The following is a 17,336-nucleotide window of genomic DNA, read 5'->3' as shown; positions in this document are numbered from 1 at the left end:
ATTTGTGTGAAAAAGACTCTCCAAGTAAATACAATGGATTATCGCTGTCGCACAGTTTGAGAAACGACGACGTAAACTTTTCTTCTTTGCAATTTGCACTTCTCTATAAGAAAGCAAAGTTCGAACCTTGGCCAACGAGCCTTCGATGCCTACTAAAATGACAAACGCGACCGCAGAACTTAATTAAACTCGTAAATCCGTCGGCACCGTCGTAGACTTCCACCGTTGTTGCGTCTCCTAGTACTTATTTACCTCGCAATACATTCTATAAACGGCGTCCTAGCCAATTAGAAACGTCGAATGTATCATATGCATTCTGCACAAACCATACGCTTGTGACTGACTCTTACATTGCTACTTTGCACGAAAAAAAACTTAATGCTAATACGGCTGTGTAACGATTTGATAATAACATCTTTATAAATGCTTTGTGACCACATTGTCGTAAAAAGCGTTTCTCACGATTCTATTCATTTAAGAAAATCTTCCGTCAAGTACAAACAATTTTTTTTAACAAACTAACATCGTATATCTCTACGATTAAAGAATTAATTTCATATCGAAGTTGTATTGATCCTAATTGGCATTCGCGAATCCAGTGGGCCTAGTCATTTTTTCCTACTTATGAAAAATTATTTATAATAAATATTTTTCAATTTTACATAATTTTAAGTTACTAATTTTATGCCTCAAATTTTGACCTTCAAAATAAGAAAAATTGTTCAATTACGTTAACTGTGAGCAAAGATGCATTAATTTAAATTATACTGGACTCACGAATACTATAACTAGTTAAGGAAGTTTCAGAACGAATACCAATTAGGGTTAAGAGAGAATTAATTGGAAATTATAAAATGGAAAGAGTCTCACCTATTTGCGCGCTTCGGAAACATTTCTTTAGAAAACCCAAGAAAGAATTGCTGTTTATGGATTCCAACATATTCGCTGGTTTCTGAGGATTCCGAACGATCTCGAATCTCTACTTAGAAATCTTACGCCTTCCGCAAAGTAGAATTTCAGAAATCCTCCTCCTCTGCGGCAGTGCCCGGTGGAACTTTATCGCCTGACGGTTTATCGCGTATCCTGGTGGTACAACATCCTTCGTGTCCGTCCAATCAAGCGCGCACTTGGCGGACGGCTTAAGGAAACCCGTGGCGACCGCTTAGCCCAACCGCGATAATAAACAGGGCAGCCGTGCCGTTCCGTTTCCACGTATTCTTCGTGTTACACGACAGGGGACTAGGCGAAAGACTTAGCCGCAGATAGGCGGAAGCACAAGCGATTCCTTTCCTCGCCTCCTGACGTCGAATCCTCAAAGGATCGCTGTATCTCTTGACGACGATAAAGTCAACGAGCGTGTCTGACTAGCGAAGCCTCCTAATTAGTTCTGCTGGTGAAGTATGTTCATTTGATGATAGTCTCGCCCACCTGCGGCGAAAAAAATTGAACAATTGTGCTAGAAGGTGGTCTTTTCTCTTTAATCTTAAAGTATCTTTATTTTTCTGCCACTGTGAGATCCTACGAAACTTTCATCGGTGTTAGAATCCTGTTAACAGTCCTAATCTTTTAGTCGACAATTACTCCCTTATTTCAAAAGACTCAAAACGTGATTTTTGAGATATCATAAATTAATTAAATAAATATTACTGTCAACCATCAAAAGTGAATTAACTTCATAAAAAAATCATCAAAATTTTCACAACAAAAAAATTATTTTTTAAGGGTTGTGAAACGAAAATGACATAAATGATACTTGATCATGTTAAGAATATCATTCTTGTTGCCATTATAATTTGATTAGTTAATAATTTTTTGCAAAATTGGAAAATAGTTTTTCTCCTTTTCTAAACTTAATTTCTTTAATTTCTACTTTTAAATTTTTCACTTATAATTATTAATTTTTTTACTTGTGTCACTTTTGAAGTAAAGGAGCAATATTTGTATGTTTTTGTTGATTAAAAAATTAAAATAGATTCTAATATAAATTTATAATGTTAGATATGATGATAAAAATACTTCCTTAAATACGACGATTGAAAAATGCATCACCAATAATGTGCGACACGTACCTCGATAAAACGTCCGCTAGAAAGGGCAAACTCGATCGAATCAAACCCTTTGCTCCGATGCACCCACCGTTTTCCCACGCGATCGACGCGAGTTCCAGACCACTGGAGACAGACTATTACTACATCCCGCTTCTTCTATTCACGCTTTTCTCATCCCTTCGTCGTATCTATTGCCAATTTAACTTCCGGTATTTAGATTTAAAAAATCCGTCGTTAATCCGTATCGAGTACAAACAAGCCCTTAAATGGCATCCTTATAAACTCTAACATAAAAATTCTTTTATTAGACAATCGTCTCCAATACGTTACCTTCTATTTTTGTAAATATTTCCGAGATTTCTAAAAGCGTTAAAATTCAAAGTTCAATAATAATAATGACTCTAGCATCAAAATTTTCTTTTAGACAATCATTGAAATCTCCGTAGATAAAATGGAAAAGCGCACACGAAATTATTGGAAGATGATGCGGACTATGCAAGGGTGAGTGTTCAATGCCAAAAATCGAGACGTCCCTCAATCAAGAATACTGATTCGAATCGATTTGAGCTGATCGAGGAGCGATCTCGAGCAAATCGATCCAAGGTTGATTCGCTCGCTGAAATCGTAGAAAGAATCATGTCGGACGAGCGAAGCGAGAAAGTGATTCACGGAGATCGGGATCGTCATTTTACCGAAACATTCATGCACATCAAACAAAAAAGCCTTGAAAGTATCCTAATAAAAACTGAGCTTTTTATTTAAAAATAATGAACGTAACTTTTTCAATTAATATAAGGTATTTTGAAAATGTCACACATACTTCGCTTTTTTAAGTTTATAACATTCGTATACTTACAAAATATACAGGCAAAAAAAATCCTTGAAAGTATCTCAATAAACACCGAGCTTTATTTTAAAATAATGAACAATTTCTTTAATTAATATGAGTCATTTTGAGAATGTCACATATTCCGCTTTCTTTAATTTATGATGATAAAAAAACTTCTTAACGTCATTCGCGATTCATGCCGTGTTTCTTCCCGTTACTTCTCTAAATCGTAAATAATCCCAACCTTTGCCGGCGGATTTAAAGTTCCACCACGTTCCTCGTAATCGTTGCCGTTCGCAGAAAATATTCGCAATGAATTAGCATACTCTTATTCGGACCGTTACAGGAAACTTTCTTCCCAACTTAACGAGTTTGATTTCATGAATCATATTGAAGATATTAAATTGACCGGATGGTTCACGGTTAGTATTGACAATGAGTCACATACTTCAAATGTTCGTTGTTTATAAGTATACTTTATAAGTATTTTATTTCATCATAAATTCCATAATGTAAATTCGGCATTTAATCTCAATATCAGCAAGAAGATTCCATGCGTGCCTAAACGGTGTCGATCCTTCTTTTACACGATTTCTTTCATCTACACCGGAAATTCCACAAATCCTAATGTCGTCACCTGATTCCCTCGTAGTTACCTCGATCCCGATACGTACTCGTAACTCGTAATCTCGGTAAAAGATCTTGTAACTGGGAGATCGAAAAATAATCCATTAAAGTAGCTGATTATGAAGTTCGGTATTTCCGAAAAATATACATCCGTGTAGAGACCCCGCCGTGTACCGTCGGCAAATTTCATGCATCTATAGATGATCGAGGTACCTACCTATAATTGAAAAAAACACGGGAGGCTCTTTGTGGGAAGAAGGAACACTAAAACGGGTGAACGGAAGTACCGAGGCGAGGTAGACGAATTAGGATCAGGAGGAAGCCCATGCTCCCAGTCTTTTTTTCCTGTACAAAATTCCTGTACTCGTAGCATCGCCGGTACACTGACTCGATCGTGTCGACGAAAGAAAGGAGAGGGGAGGTGAGAGAACGAGAGAGAGAGAGAAAGAGCGTGAGGAATAGAATGGATACGTAAAGGGAAGAAGAGAGTACTCTTCGCGGAGGAACAAGAGAAAAGAAACGAGAGACAAGACAAGAGAAGGTGGAGGAGGCAGTTACGTGATCCACGCTCGAGAAGGCACGGCTGCTTCCTTTCGATCGTACCATTTTGCCTCACAATGTTACAGGTCTCACCTGTCCCTATTTATTTTTTAATATCAGCAATACATACCGGTGAAGAATTTTCCGATATCCGCCTGTAAATTTCACCGTTTTATTCATTAATAATTGACTTTCTGGTACTGAAATTTAACTGACAAACGTAATAACTTTAATCTACGAGAAAAAAAAGAGGAAGTGAAATTTTTATTATTTATTTTTTATACAACTAAAGAACGTTTAGAGATTCAGTGAGTTGTCTAACTCGGACTTCTCATACGGGATACATACGGGATAAGGTGGCTTAAAACGTGAAAACGGATTCGTACGTGCGTGATGATTCGCGAAAAAAGCCGTTACGGACGACGGCAATTTATCGGCAAAAAGCGAGCATTGTCGTGATAGAATTCAGCCAATAAACAATAACGGAGAATCGAAGACCAATCGCCAACGACCCATCTGAAACGCCGACCTAGCGCAGTCGAGCAAGAATTCTCCGAGGTCCTCTTCAACTGTACTCTTTTTTACTCTGAATTAATTGATAGCCAATCAACAACTCGACTTGAGCGTGGTCAATTGATTAACGATCTACTACCGCTTTCGCTGATACTCCAATAGTTAGAGATTATACTGCTATAATTATTCGCCGTAAAAACACAGAATTATCATCGTCAAGGAAACAGTACTTTCATGCACTTTCCAAATGAAAAACAATATATAATTTCACTGGAATTGCACAAACTGCGTGAAAATTTCAATTATAATAATAATATTCAAAGTCTACCTATAATATTACTGTGACGTGAAAAGTTATGTTTATTACGAAAAGTTCAAATCTTTTGTTGTAAAACGTACAAGCAAGGTATCGCATAATAAAGATACAACAATAATATCGCCCTGAGATTATTACTTTTATCTGAAAATGGGAAAGAAAATTCGTCGTTGCTGCATTTGAAGAAGGGCAGGGCCACCTACGCGAGTTCCGTCGGCCCGGATCCTAATGAAAGGTCTTCCGTGACCCAACCGTACTTCAATACAAGGAATTTGAGTATACTGATTTAGACGAATTCGGATGAAGTCGAGTTCGAGCTGAAAGATTGTAGAGTCTCCAGCAGAGAGAACAAACAAGAAGTTATTCTTGGAAGTAGCAGTGTCATTGAATGAAAGGTCTCCCTGATTCATCTGGTTCTTTCTATCTTTGCTGCACTTTCTTGCGCGTTCCGATGTGCTCTAGATTCATTTAACAATCGCAATCGCGAGCTAAACGCAATTATAGAAAGTCTTTAAAAAATACGAAATATTTTCTTGCTTTATTTACAGAAAGCAATATATTCGTTTCGAATTAAAAGAAACACGTACATGAGACGGACGATCGCTGTTGAAACGTCTCAAGGGAAAAAATGATCCCAAAATTACGTGAAGAAAGGATCGCTGAATACACGTACGTATACACGAAGCGTACTGTTACCTCAATTATCCTTTCCGTCGCTTTTCGAAGACACAATAAATAACCGGCCTTTCAGAAGCCAAAAAGGCGTAATTGAAAGTCGCTTCCTTTCAGCGCCCACTTTTGAGGCGGTCCTGTGGAAACGTTTAGTGTACAAAATTACAAATAAACTCCGGAAACTCGTTCGCGAAATCTCACACCGACGCTTAACAGCGGAACGATATATTTTCATCTGAAAAGAAAATAGTATTTATTTGTTACAGTAAATATGTCCAGAGTTTAAAACGTCATCAGTGTATTAGTGATTATTAAGATATTTGTCAATGATAATGACAAAGAAAATGACAAACTAAAAAGAAAAAGTTAAATATTTTGTAAAATAAGTAAAAAAACATATACTCTGATTGCAAATAATTGTGAAAAAAATTGTTCCTTTCATGTATTGTAAGTCATATTTCCATTCATTTTCTTACCATCTTTTAATTAGGACATAGTGTCTACATTTTTTAATTTTTTTAAATATTGTACTGCATTTATCTAAATACATGTTTCTTATAATTATAAGAAACTGAAAATTAAATTAAAAAATTTAAATTTAGTTGCTGGTGCAATCAAGATGGTGTAATAATATATTAATTAAATTTTACTAGTGTCCTTTTTTAAATTTATGTGTTAGTATTTTTCGATCACCGACAAAACAAATTTCATGTGTAATGTCACTTTATTAATACAGTTTATAATATAATTATCAATACAATTATTGATCAGTAATAATACAGAACTGATCATACTTTTTTCTTGTTTAGTTTAATTATTGAGATATTTATTTCTTGAGATATTAATTTCGTTATTGAGATATTTATCTTATTTGTTATAACAATTTACTATAAATATTATTTAAAAGTATAGTAAACAATGAAATGTAATATAAATAATAAGATTCAAAAGTGCAAATTGTGTGGAACATAAAGAAAAAAACAATCATGTATATTTTCCTATCAAATAAGTCAATATAATTTTATTTTTATTAACACTCTCGTAAGAAGTTGCATGAATCGCGATCGAGAGTTTTTATGTAATCTTGACGAGCAATTATTGCGATACTATGCGGTTGAAGTTAAGGCCTCGGTATTTCCGGGCGCATCGATGGAGCTCGCCATTCATGCTTCGTTCTTCATTCATCCTGAAAATTGCGCGGGAACGTGCGAGCAAGAGGAGGATGCACTAATCCTGACCAAGAGATGATATCAAGAAAGGCACAAACACCAAAGTGCGTTAGAAGAAGAAAGAGATGAAGCAAGGAATTGAGAAAGAGCGAGAGAGGGGAAGAGGCAAATTCGTCGATTAGTTCTTTTTTTCAGCACCTAAACCTGAAGCCCCATTGTCCGGGCCAGGACAAATTACGGCATGATGCGTGCGTGTGAAACACAGGGGCCCAAACTTTGCGGCCGGCGCGACGTTACGCTAAACAGATTTCCTCCTCTTACAAATTCGGAACCGGCGAATTGAATGGAGCGTCCAAGAACAACGAGATAAAGGAATGCACTGGGGATGAATGGCGATGTGAATGAGAACGGGTTGCGAGGGAGAGGCGAAGGAGGGAGGAGAGGCGAGAGAACGCAAACCGAGAGAACGAAATTACCGGCGATGGTCATTGAAGTCGAGCAGCGCGTGAAGCAACGGCATTGTTGATCTCGGTTTCTCTCAAGTTGAACCTTCAGGTTACTGACTCTTGCAGGATCTGTCGATCGAAAAGAACAGCGCGCAATCGAATTACTCTGAGGGAAAAGACTATCCATACTTTGTATTCCTTTTCATACGTACCAATTTTGATTTAATTGAGCCGCGGCTGTTGGGCGAAATAAATGCAGTGTCCTTTTTATGATGTTGACATAGCATACATTTTACATATCTCTTTTTTGTTTTTGTCATCTATTAATAATTTATTATTATTTTTCATTTTTTCCTTTTTAATTGTATGTTATCTTGAATATTATTACTTTAATCTGCTGCGATCTTTATTCTAAATTCGTTATCTTTCTTATATATTTTTGGCAATTTATTATTCTGTTATTTCATTTATGTAAGTATACGTTTTTACTTTTATTTTTATTGTTAGCTTAGACTTCGAGACAGCATATTGTTGATGCCTTACCATTTGAGGTGCATTTTTTCTATTTTATTTTACACTATATTTACTTATACTCTTATGTTATTTGCACTTCAATAATTTATTATTATTATTATTATTATCATGGGACAATAAAAGAGATATTACAATAAAATAGTTTTACACATCTAGTCCTTTCTTGACATAGCACAAATTTTACGTATCTTCTTTATAATATAACGAAAAAGATATTACAATAAAAGTTAAGTTTTACATATCGATCGTTTTGCTACAACGACACAACCCAAAAAACAAAGTTTTCCAGAGAATAATTAAATGTTTTGAGTCGTTAAAATTTTATACTATTAACAATTTGCAATTTTATGTAATAACAGATTGTAGAGGAATAAACATGTTCTTTCTTTTTTCTCTTTCGTTCCTTTTTCTGCAAGCAATTTAAAAACAACAATTTTTGCATTATGTTGCATTATTGTAGCAAATGAGTAGAAATCATGTAGAAAATTTTCAGTCTTCTGTTAATTTCGGTATTTTAATATTTTCTCTCGATCAGACGTACGAGATCGAAACAGCATCGGACAGATCGGGTCTTGCTGAGATCTCGTCGTCTCCGAGAAGAAATACTATCCTCGAGACAGGATACTCGGTATAAGAAGAAATCGTTGATGGTAAGCGATACGCGCGAGTTTCCTGAGCGCGCGTATGCATAAGACTTCTCTCGTTCACTACATTATGCCCGGTTTATGTGCCGATATATCGACCGATATATCGATCGCACATAGACGGACTTGGCTCGACGTTATATTAAGACGACGCGGCAATATCGACTTACATTACACGACCGAACGAGCATCTATCTCGGTGGGAACCGAAGCCCCACGAGCTTCTTGAGTTCTTCTTAACGGCTATGATCTCTCGGCTTGCCAGAGATTCTGAATCTTGCGGCATGTCACGCTGTGAAGGATGAGGCAATTAGACAGGATGTTGTATTTTCGAAGATGTGCACAGTAGCGAAATAATGGCGTTCGTATATTTCGACCCTAAATGCACACTGAAAAAAATTTCTGATTGAAAATGGACGAATCAGAATTTTCTGGTTAAATTTATTAAAATTCTAGTTGAGATAACCCCGGAATTCTGATACAATATTTTTGGTAAAATCTACTAGAATTCTGATTTTTATCAGAATAATTATATCAATCAGAATTTCATCAATCAGTTATTTCAACTAGAATTCTAGCAGATTTAACCAGAAAATTCTGATTCGTCCATTTTCCACCAAAATTACTATTTAATCCAACCAGACCATTTTTCTCAGTGTAGCTGACATAAATATAACGTTTAATAATTTATATTTTTTCGATTTTTTATTCTTATGTTTGACATATCATAATGAATAACTTAAAAAAAGTATTTTAAAAAGTATTAAGGACTGATTAGCATCTAAGGTTGATTTTTAATTGGTTGTGTCATTGTGCGCAATATAACATCTTGTCTAATTCTACCATGATAAGGCGAGGTGAAATCAGCATTCGCTGAAAGCACGTCGAACTCACGACATCACTTTTCTTTCTCTTTTTCTCTCTCGCCTCGAATAGCTTTAAGGAAAAGTTTGATAGGAAAATGTTACTTGATAGAGGAAAATGTCGATATCTAACTAATAAGGAAAAAAAACGGAATACATTTTCACAGTAAATTTACGTGTGTAGCAATTCCAAATTATGCAATCATCGGCGTATCATGCGATTGAATGTATAATAATCCTAATTAGCTTAATTTGATTTACATGCACTTGAAAAAATATTTTAATAATACCAACAAAATATGTACCAACAAGAATGACATTTTGGTGAAATCAAACAGAATTTCTGGTTATCATAATCAGAAATGAATTGTTATTATAACCAGAAATTCTGTTTGATCTCATCAAAATGCCATTCTTGTCGTTGATATGTTTTATTGGTTTAATCAAAACATTATTCTCAGTGTAAGAGTTTAGTAATTTGAAATGAGAAAAAGTTTGCTTTTTAAATTGCAACATCAACTGATAATAAAATGACTGCGATGCAACTTCTATGCAGCTTGCTAATATCAAGGTTGCAGGCAGTCACGATCGCCTAGGCCGGATCTCTTTTCTCGGAGCGCGGAGAAGAAATCTCTGAACAATCTTAAGTCGGTAGCGAGAAGATGAGGTCGATCGAATCGCCGGATAGCGGTAGCATTGCGGAGTGAAGAGACGAGGGATCGAAATGGTAGAAGAGTGCGGGGGCGACGGCTAGATGGGAGGGAAACCGAGAAACGGCGAAATGACGGCGGTCGATGGATGGTTCGTTAAGTAGATGGCTGGTCGGAGGACTAAGCACCAAAACCACCTCACTGTGGTTTCACACCCGCGGAGAGAGAGAGAGAGAAAAAGAGAAAGAGAGGGAGGAAAGGGCAGGAGAAAGAAAGAGAAAAATATAGGACAGCAGTAAACAACTCGGAGTTCCTTTGGTCAGGACTCGTATGTTCCTTCAGCCACGGGATCGACGACGACGAGGCTGTGATCCTCCACGAGGAAGAACAAGAAGTCGCCTTCTGAGAATTGGTCATCGGCGACAACGCGAGCATTAGCGTGACGACAATGGTCAGCTGTGAATGGTCAGCTGCGATGAATGTTAAATCAACGACGATGACGACGAGCGAAATAGAGCAGCGTGAACGTCGATCGTTAAATTATTAATCGAATAACGATGGAAAATCCAATGGAAAGTTCGAACTGACCTGTTCTTATTTTTGTAGATCGGATTTTACGCTCCTTATTACGCATAGATGAAAGAGTGGATTTTCCTATGCATATAGGGGAATAAAGATGTAAATGACGTAGCTAATTTACATTTAATTATTTGTCGTTTAATCGATATATTATACAATAAGTAATCCAACCCACGTTTAACTTTACCATAATATGCATTATTTTTCCATTCAGGTTACGAAATCTAGCAATTAAGAAATACGATTATTGTATTTCTCGAGTTTAAATTTGAAATATCGCACTGAGAAAAATGTTCTAATTGTACCAACAAGAAATACAAACAAAATGAGTTGATCAGAATTTTCGATTAGAATGATTGATAGATTTTATTACAAGTATCTGATTTATATACCTTTCTTCCAAAAGTCCAATTAATGCGATAAGACTTTTCTAGTGTATTTATTGGTCTGATCTGTTATTTATTATAATGTAAAAATAATTGCAAGGACATACATAAGAAAATGACTAAATGCATTATATGTATAGAACAGTGTTAATTGGAACGACAAATTTGAAAATGTCCCTAAAAAAAAACGGGGGACGTATGGTCACCGTACTAATAAAGCATTGTTAGACAAAAAAGGAGGAGCGAAGAAGAAGAAGATAAAAAACGATCCTTCGTTCTGAATGGAATAGGACGTTATTTTTCTTTTCTCACTCGTCCGCTCATAGAGAATCATTCGGGAGAAACGGACTATTATCCAACAGATGGTCCTGCCGACACCAATCCGAGTAGAGTGCTGTGTTAGTGCCTTTGTTTTGTTACCGTTGTTCCGGTAATTGCGGCAAATACACGGCCATTTTCGGTAATCATCCCCTTCTGCACCCTGCCTGATCGTCCTGCACGGCGGTCCTCTTTGAGAATTTCGAAACGACCTCGACCTTCCGCTTAGTAGGCGTAACGACAGTTTTACCCGAGAACTGATCGGTACCGACCTCGACCTCACCTCATAATAGAGCTCGGCCGATTTGAACGATATTCGAAACTGTATCATTTGTACCTGTCGCATATATCAATGGCTTGAATTTATGAATCCTACACTGAAAGAAAAGATTAGCTGAATTTGGCACAGCATTTTTAATTGGTTGCAGCAGCCAATTCTTGGTTGTATTGCGTTATGTAGCTTATCGAAACCCTAGACATTGCGGATCGGCTAACGCAACCAAAAATTGGCTGCTGCAACCAATTAAAAATGCTGTGCCACATTTTACCATCTAATTTGCTACAATAGCTAATCTTTTCTTTCAGTGTACATATTTCTAACAAATAGAACACAGACCTAAGAAGAATTAACACGGAAATCCCCCAATCTATCATCAACAATTAATTGTAAGCATCACAAGATAACGTGATTGATGACGAATTCTAGTTAATGTTACTAATCGACAACTAATTGTATAAGCATGACAAGTATAATAACTGATAACGACGAATTCTAGTTAATATTGCTAAATAGAGGAAACTTGAAAAAGATTGTAACGAATTCGCGAGAATGGTATTTTACATATATTTTCCATATGAGAAGACAGAGGTATTCCCCACACGCGTGATAGCTTGCACGCGAAAACAGATAATTCCGACGAGTCCCGTGTTAATTTTCCTCGAAGCGTGAATAAAACGTTTAACAGCGATGAGATATAATTATCATTGGACAACGTGCTATTAACAGAGATTTTATTAGAAGTCTCGCAATACAAATTATGTATATCGTAATCTTATTGAGATAATGATCTCTAAAAAAAGACAAGACTGAAATAAATTCGCAATTTTCTATTGAAAAAGATAATGATCTCTAATACAAAAAAACAAGACTTTGATAAATTTGCAATTTTCCATTGAAGAAATTAAAAATGTTTTAAATGTTATTGCTTCTTTCGAAAAAATTTCTAAAAGTTGAAAACTTGTTTTCAAAGTTTCAAGATTATTGAGTTTTCTGTAAGAGAAATCGGTACATTTCGAAACTTGACAATGATCACAGTGAAGGGATTCCCAGAACAAAGTGAATAGTAAATATCCTTGAAAACCGATTTTTATTATTAATCAACCTTCATTCGTTCAGCAATAATCATCAATGTTCTTATGGATTTTCCCTACCGATTTTTTTCCGTTTGAGAAATATTTGTACCTGTCACATATGATATATTGCACGCTAACGTCAAGTAAAGATTATCTAGGTCAATCTTTGATTTTTTTAAAATAAAATTACGTAAACATTAAGAATTAATTATCACAAAATACTAATTTGTAATACTAAAAGAATATATAAAATGCAAAATATATATATAATAAACAAAAATTAAATTTTATATAATGTTGTATCAAAAATTCCAAAATTAAAATCTAAAAAAAAGAATATTTTCACAAAAAAATATTTTAGAATATTTTATAATTCTACAATGTCTTTCTAGGTAAGAATAAAATAGAACGGTATATAATATATGTATATTTTAATTAAATGAAATGTTGAATCGCTTCATACATATATGGGACAATGACACCGAAAAATTTCTCCGAATCGTATATGATTCATCGCATTATCATTTTTCTCTCTCTGTCTTTCTCTATGTTAGGAATGGTTCTATACATAATCGGGACACATGATACTTCAGAAATCCCAGTACTTATAATGGTACGTCCCAGTAATATTACTAATACTTCCAATAAATACAGAGCTGCAAAGAAAGATGACTTGACTTCTTTCGTGGAAGCGAGATTGCAATTATAAAAATTAATAAAGTGACTTCCGCCGGAACTATTATTGAATATTTAATAATATTATCATATATATATTTGAATCACGAGGAAACTCATTTATACAGAAAGAATCCAGGAAAACGATATGATTTAAAAGTTACGAATTATTCAATCGTACATTTACACTTTTATTAATACGATTGTTACGCAATCGTCGCTTTACTTAATGATCTTGATCTCACGACACAATGCTACTCGTTTCTTTCATACGAGATATACGCACGATGCATATACATTGACTTCCAGCGTTAGTTTCCGTCGCGCCTGCTTCGATTCATGACTCATATCAATTAATCGGCCTATGTTACTCACTCGAAACTCCTTTACCGACTCATGCGATTTGCTGCGCATTTTAAGAAGAATGTTTTACAGTACACTGCCATAAAACGATTCAGTCCTTTAGTTTCTAATGGATTACATACGGAATTTATTTAAATTAAAATTTAATGTATAGATATATATATATAATTTCTTTTAAATATATTTATTGCATTAAAAATTTGTTTTTAATTATAAAGTGTGAAGGTAAAATATAAATCTTGTTTTACAAATTTATGTCATAGGTTTTATTCATATAGAAAATTAATCAATTAATCAATTAATGAATTAATCAAGTAACATTTTCTGTTATAGACACGGGTATCGGTACTACAGAATGGGCTTATCCATCCACGGCGCCGTCTTATCCGGCTCCTGCAGTCAGCAACAGTGGTTCCTATTCTCCTTTACCTGGCGGTGCGTTTTCATATCCAGGGGAATCACTGTCACATCATCCAACAACAGAACCGGTGCCATTGCCAACCGGTACGATTCATTAATACATAAAATAATCAAAAAACTTGAATTCATTTACGTCGCTAATCCAGCAATGTGATTCGCCGACGCATTGCTAATTAAAAAACACCTACGATGGTTTAATACATTCTGACGCATAACTCGTTCCGGGAAAAAGTTTCGTAACACACTATCTGTGAAGGTGTATCATTTGTATCTATTTCAGAAACTATATTATCATTGATTTTTTAGATGAAATAAAAAAACTTTCTGCAGAGTATAAATCATCTTATCATCAATATTTACAAAAATAGAAATGATTCTTAATAAAATAAAGCAAGTTATACACACAAAAAAATTTTTGGAAGATTTTAATTACAGAAAGAACGATTTTGTTAAAGTATTTAAAAATTTAGTCACACGGAAAAACGATTTTGTTGAAAGATCTAAAATTTTACTGAAAACAAATCTGAAACTAATTTTGTCAGATCATCAAAATAATTTGGTTGGAAATTTCAATTAGTTGTTAGAATAGCAATCAAAATTTTTTGTTGCTTTGCAGTTTTTAATTTCCAGCATAATTCTTTCGATAGTAAAATTATTCTCTCTCTCTCTTCCAGTAAAATTATTTTAAATACTTCAGCAAAATCGTTTTTTCCATGTAATAATTAAAATCTTCCAAAAATCTACCAACATTACAAGTTATTCAATGTTTTCATTTGCGCGATTTGTTTGTTATAAATATCGTTTGTAACAAACCAAATTTTACTATAAAGACTTTGTAATTGTTTTCATGATTGTCGAATAATTTGCAAATCGGAACGACGTTGTTTTCTGCTTGCAGTACTTCCTTCGGAAACTCAACAGGATACCTACACGCCGAATTGCGTGTCCATGTACTCAGGACATGGCACCTCACCGACCACGTCCTTGCCCTTGGTGCCGACCAGACCCAGCGACCCTGACATTTTTGCCGGTAGTGGCACGGGCAGTGCGGGTAGCCCGGGTTACCATTACAGTTCCTGGACACCTGGTCCGGCGACTCCGGTCCCAGTGGCTTCCCACAATTACAACCCCAATTATCAAGGCTACTACAACAATCCGAGTCAGAATTACATCACAGGTCCGACACCAATGGTCCTCTATCCTCAGCTCTACAGCACCGTCAATCAAAACCAGATTCATTTGCATCTGCACGGCGATCTGAGTGAGGAACAGGTCACTATAGCCGGTGGCAATCTTACCATCAGTAGTATCCGAGAGATCGGCGTACTTGGCGAGGAAAGCGAGCAAAGAAACGATGTATGGAGACCGTATTAAAAAGAAGAGATCCGTGTTAATATAATTGAAATTATGCGACATATCGTGTGCGACTTACAATGCGCAAATTTCCGAGTGTGGCAATATAATTTCTAATTAGTGTTCTAATTAGTGTAACAAAGACAGCAGGATTTTTACCAAGTACTTTCCAAAAGAAAGACGTGCATAAGATAAGTGCTGTATGAATAGCAATATTTCTTCGGGTCATCCATAGTTACGCGAATTATTGCGTCTGTAAGAACCCAGGTGAATGATATCCGGTGTTTCTCGTAGTGCGTCGCGTATAGGAAAGTAAAAATTATTGACTCATTCACGTTGAAGCGAAGTGAGAAAGTGGGAAATAAACTTTACTAAAAAAAAACTTCTTCAATTTATGAAGAATCACCCAGTAATGGGAGATTTCATTAAAGACTCCTAATGAGACTAATCAATGAGTGAAGAATCGTCATTGTGCGCACAAAAGTGGAGAGCCTTTCGATGTTTCGTGATCGTGTATTTGAAATTGATTCATTCATGTTGAACATGAGATGAAATGAAATAAACTTTACTGAAAGAAACACTTCTTAGAGATCAGCGAACTTCTGCGAAATCTGGTTAAATAAAATTGATAAAACTGATCAATGATTAGAGAATTATGTGCGCGCAAAGCGGGATCTTCATCTTCGTTCGATTGTTTGTTAAAACGAGTTGAGAATCGGATCACGAAAGTATCATTTGATTCTTGAGCGGAGAAGTTAGTCAAACCCTGTAACGTTGTAAATATACACATATTTTCAGAAATGAAATAAATTTGCTCGATAGGTTTTTAAATCCTTTCTCTTGACGTGAAAAAGTTTTAACACGAGTATTAAAGGTAATCAAATACATTTGAAAAAAATTTCCTCTTATGTCCACAGAATATACTATGTGAATAAACTTTTTTAAACTCTTTCACAAATTCAAGATTAATTTCAGAAGTGATGAATGGATCATTCCGATGGAGTCTTCACACATAAATGCGATAGAAAACTTTTCATTCGCACGGGAACGGACTATAGCGACGCTGTTGTCTCTTTCGTCATGGGGGAACAGATAACCCTTTTTACGAGCGCAGCAAGCTCTATTTAATATTTAAAGCACGTTGGAAATGACGAACGGATGGATAGTTGCGGTCTGGCTGGTCGCGACATCGTCGGTTCGTCGTTCTTGCGTCCCTTTATTAGCGAGTCACCCCATGCTGCCTCGTGTCAACTAAATCTTTAAACTTGCCTCACCTAAATTAGCCCATAGCATATTTTGTGCAACAGCTAATTTATTTATAAAAAATCACACAGGTCGCAGCTAAATTATAGTCATATCACATTTAAATTAGAATAATTCTTCTGAAATCAACACGCCTTTACATTCTAATTAAACGTGAAAAGATGGAATAATTAATTTTTCACTCAACTTTCCCATTTTCGACAATTTTCTTTAAATTTATTAGATTTATGCGCAATACATAAATTTTAAGTCAGAAATCCATCGAAAACAACACGCCACGAAGATGTACCATCGCATTTGATAGAAAATAATAGAAAATAATAGAATATCGTCTAAAAATACGTTGGAATGAAATTACTACGTGGCTAAGAACTTAATAAGCGTCTTGGCGATTTTGCCGTTTGACAATATATATACGACGACGAAGTAATCTTCATAAGTAACTGAAATCAAAGTATAATAAGAGACTGGAAATACTAAATGTCTACTTCCCAGTTACAAGTAATTTCCTCTTGTTTTCTTCTTTAATATATAGCCACATTATTTGTTTCTATAAATAACTACAAGACTAAAAATATTCAGAAAGTGCCTAAAATAAAAACAAACGTTAGTTTCTCATTAAAACTGATTGAATGTAATCGTCGTAAGTAATTTACGAAACGAATCTTTGCAAACGCTCCACTATTTCTTCGCAATTATTAAAGAGTTAGATGTTGAAAAAAGTGTTTTAATATCTGATATTTATTACATTTTTGTTTCTTCTTCCTCTTGACAA

General features: G+C 35.3%; 1 protein-coding gene across 1 annotated transcript in view; it reads left to right on the top strand.

The window, feature by feature from the left end:
• The window catches only part of LOC108722467 (protein lozenge), a 38,091-nt gene extending 22,322 nt beyond the window's left edge, over positions 1-15,769 (top strand). Inside the window, exons 5-6 of the mRNA XM_018447597.1 lie at positions 13,859-14,029; positions 14,844-15,769. Of these exons, the coding sequence (XP_018303099.1) occupies positions 13,859-14,029; positions 14,844-15,319 (647 nt within the window). The 3' untranslated portion in view covers positions 15,320-15,769. The remainder of the gene's footprint in view (positions 1-13,858; positions 14,030-14,843) is intronic.
• Positions 15,770-17,336: the final 1,567 nt, after the last annotated feature.

Source organism: Mycetomoellerius zeteki, unplaced genomic scaffold (assembly GCF_001594055.1).
Source record: "Mycetomoellerius zeteki isolate Tzet28-1 unplaced genomic scaffold, Tzet1.0 scaffold204, whole genome shotgun sequence".
Lineage (NCBI taxonomy): Eukaryota > Metazoa > Arthropoda > Insecta > Hymenoptera > Formicidae > Mycetomoellerius > Mycetomoellerius zeteki.
Note: the sequence above shows the minus strand (reverse complement) of the source record. Positions and strands in the feature narration are given on the sequence as shown.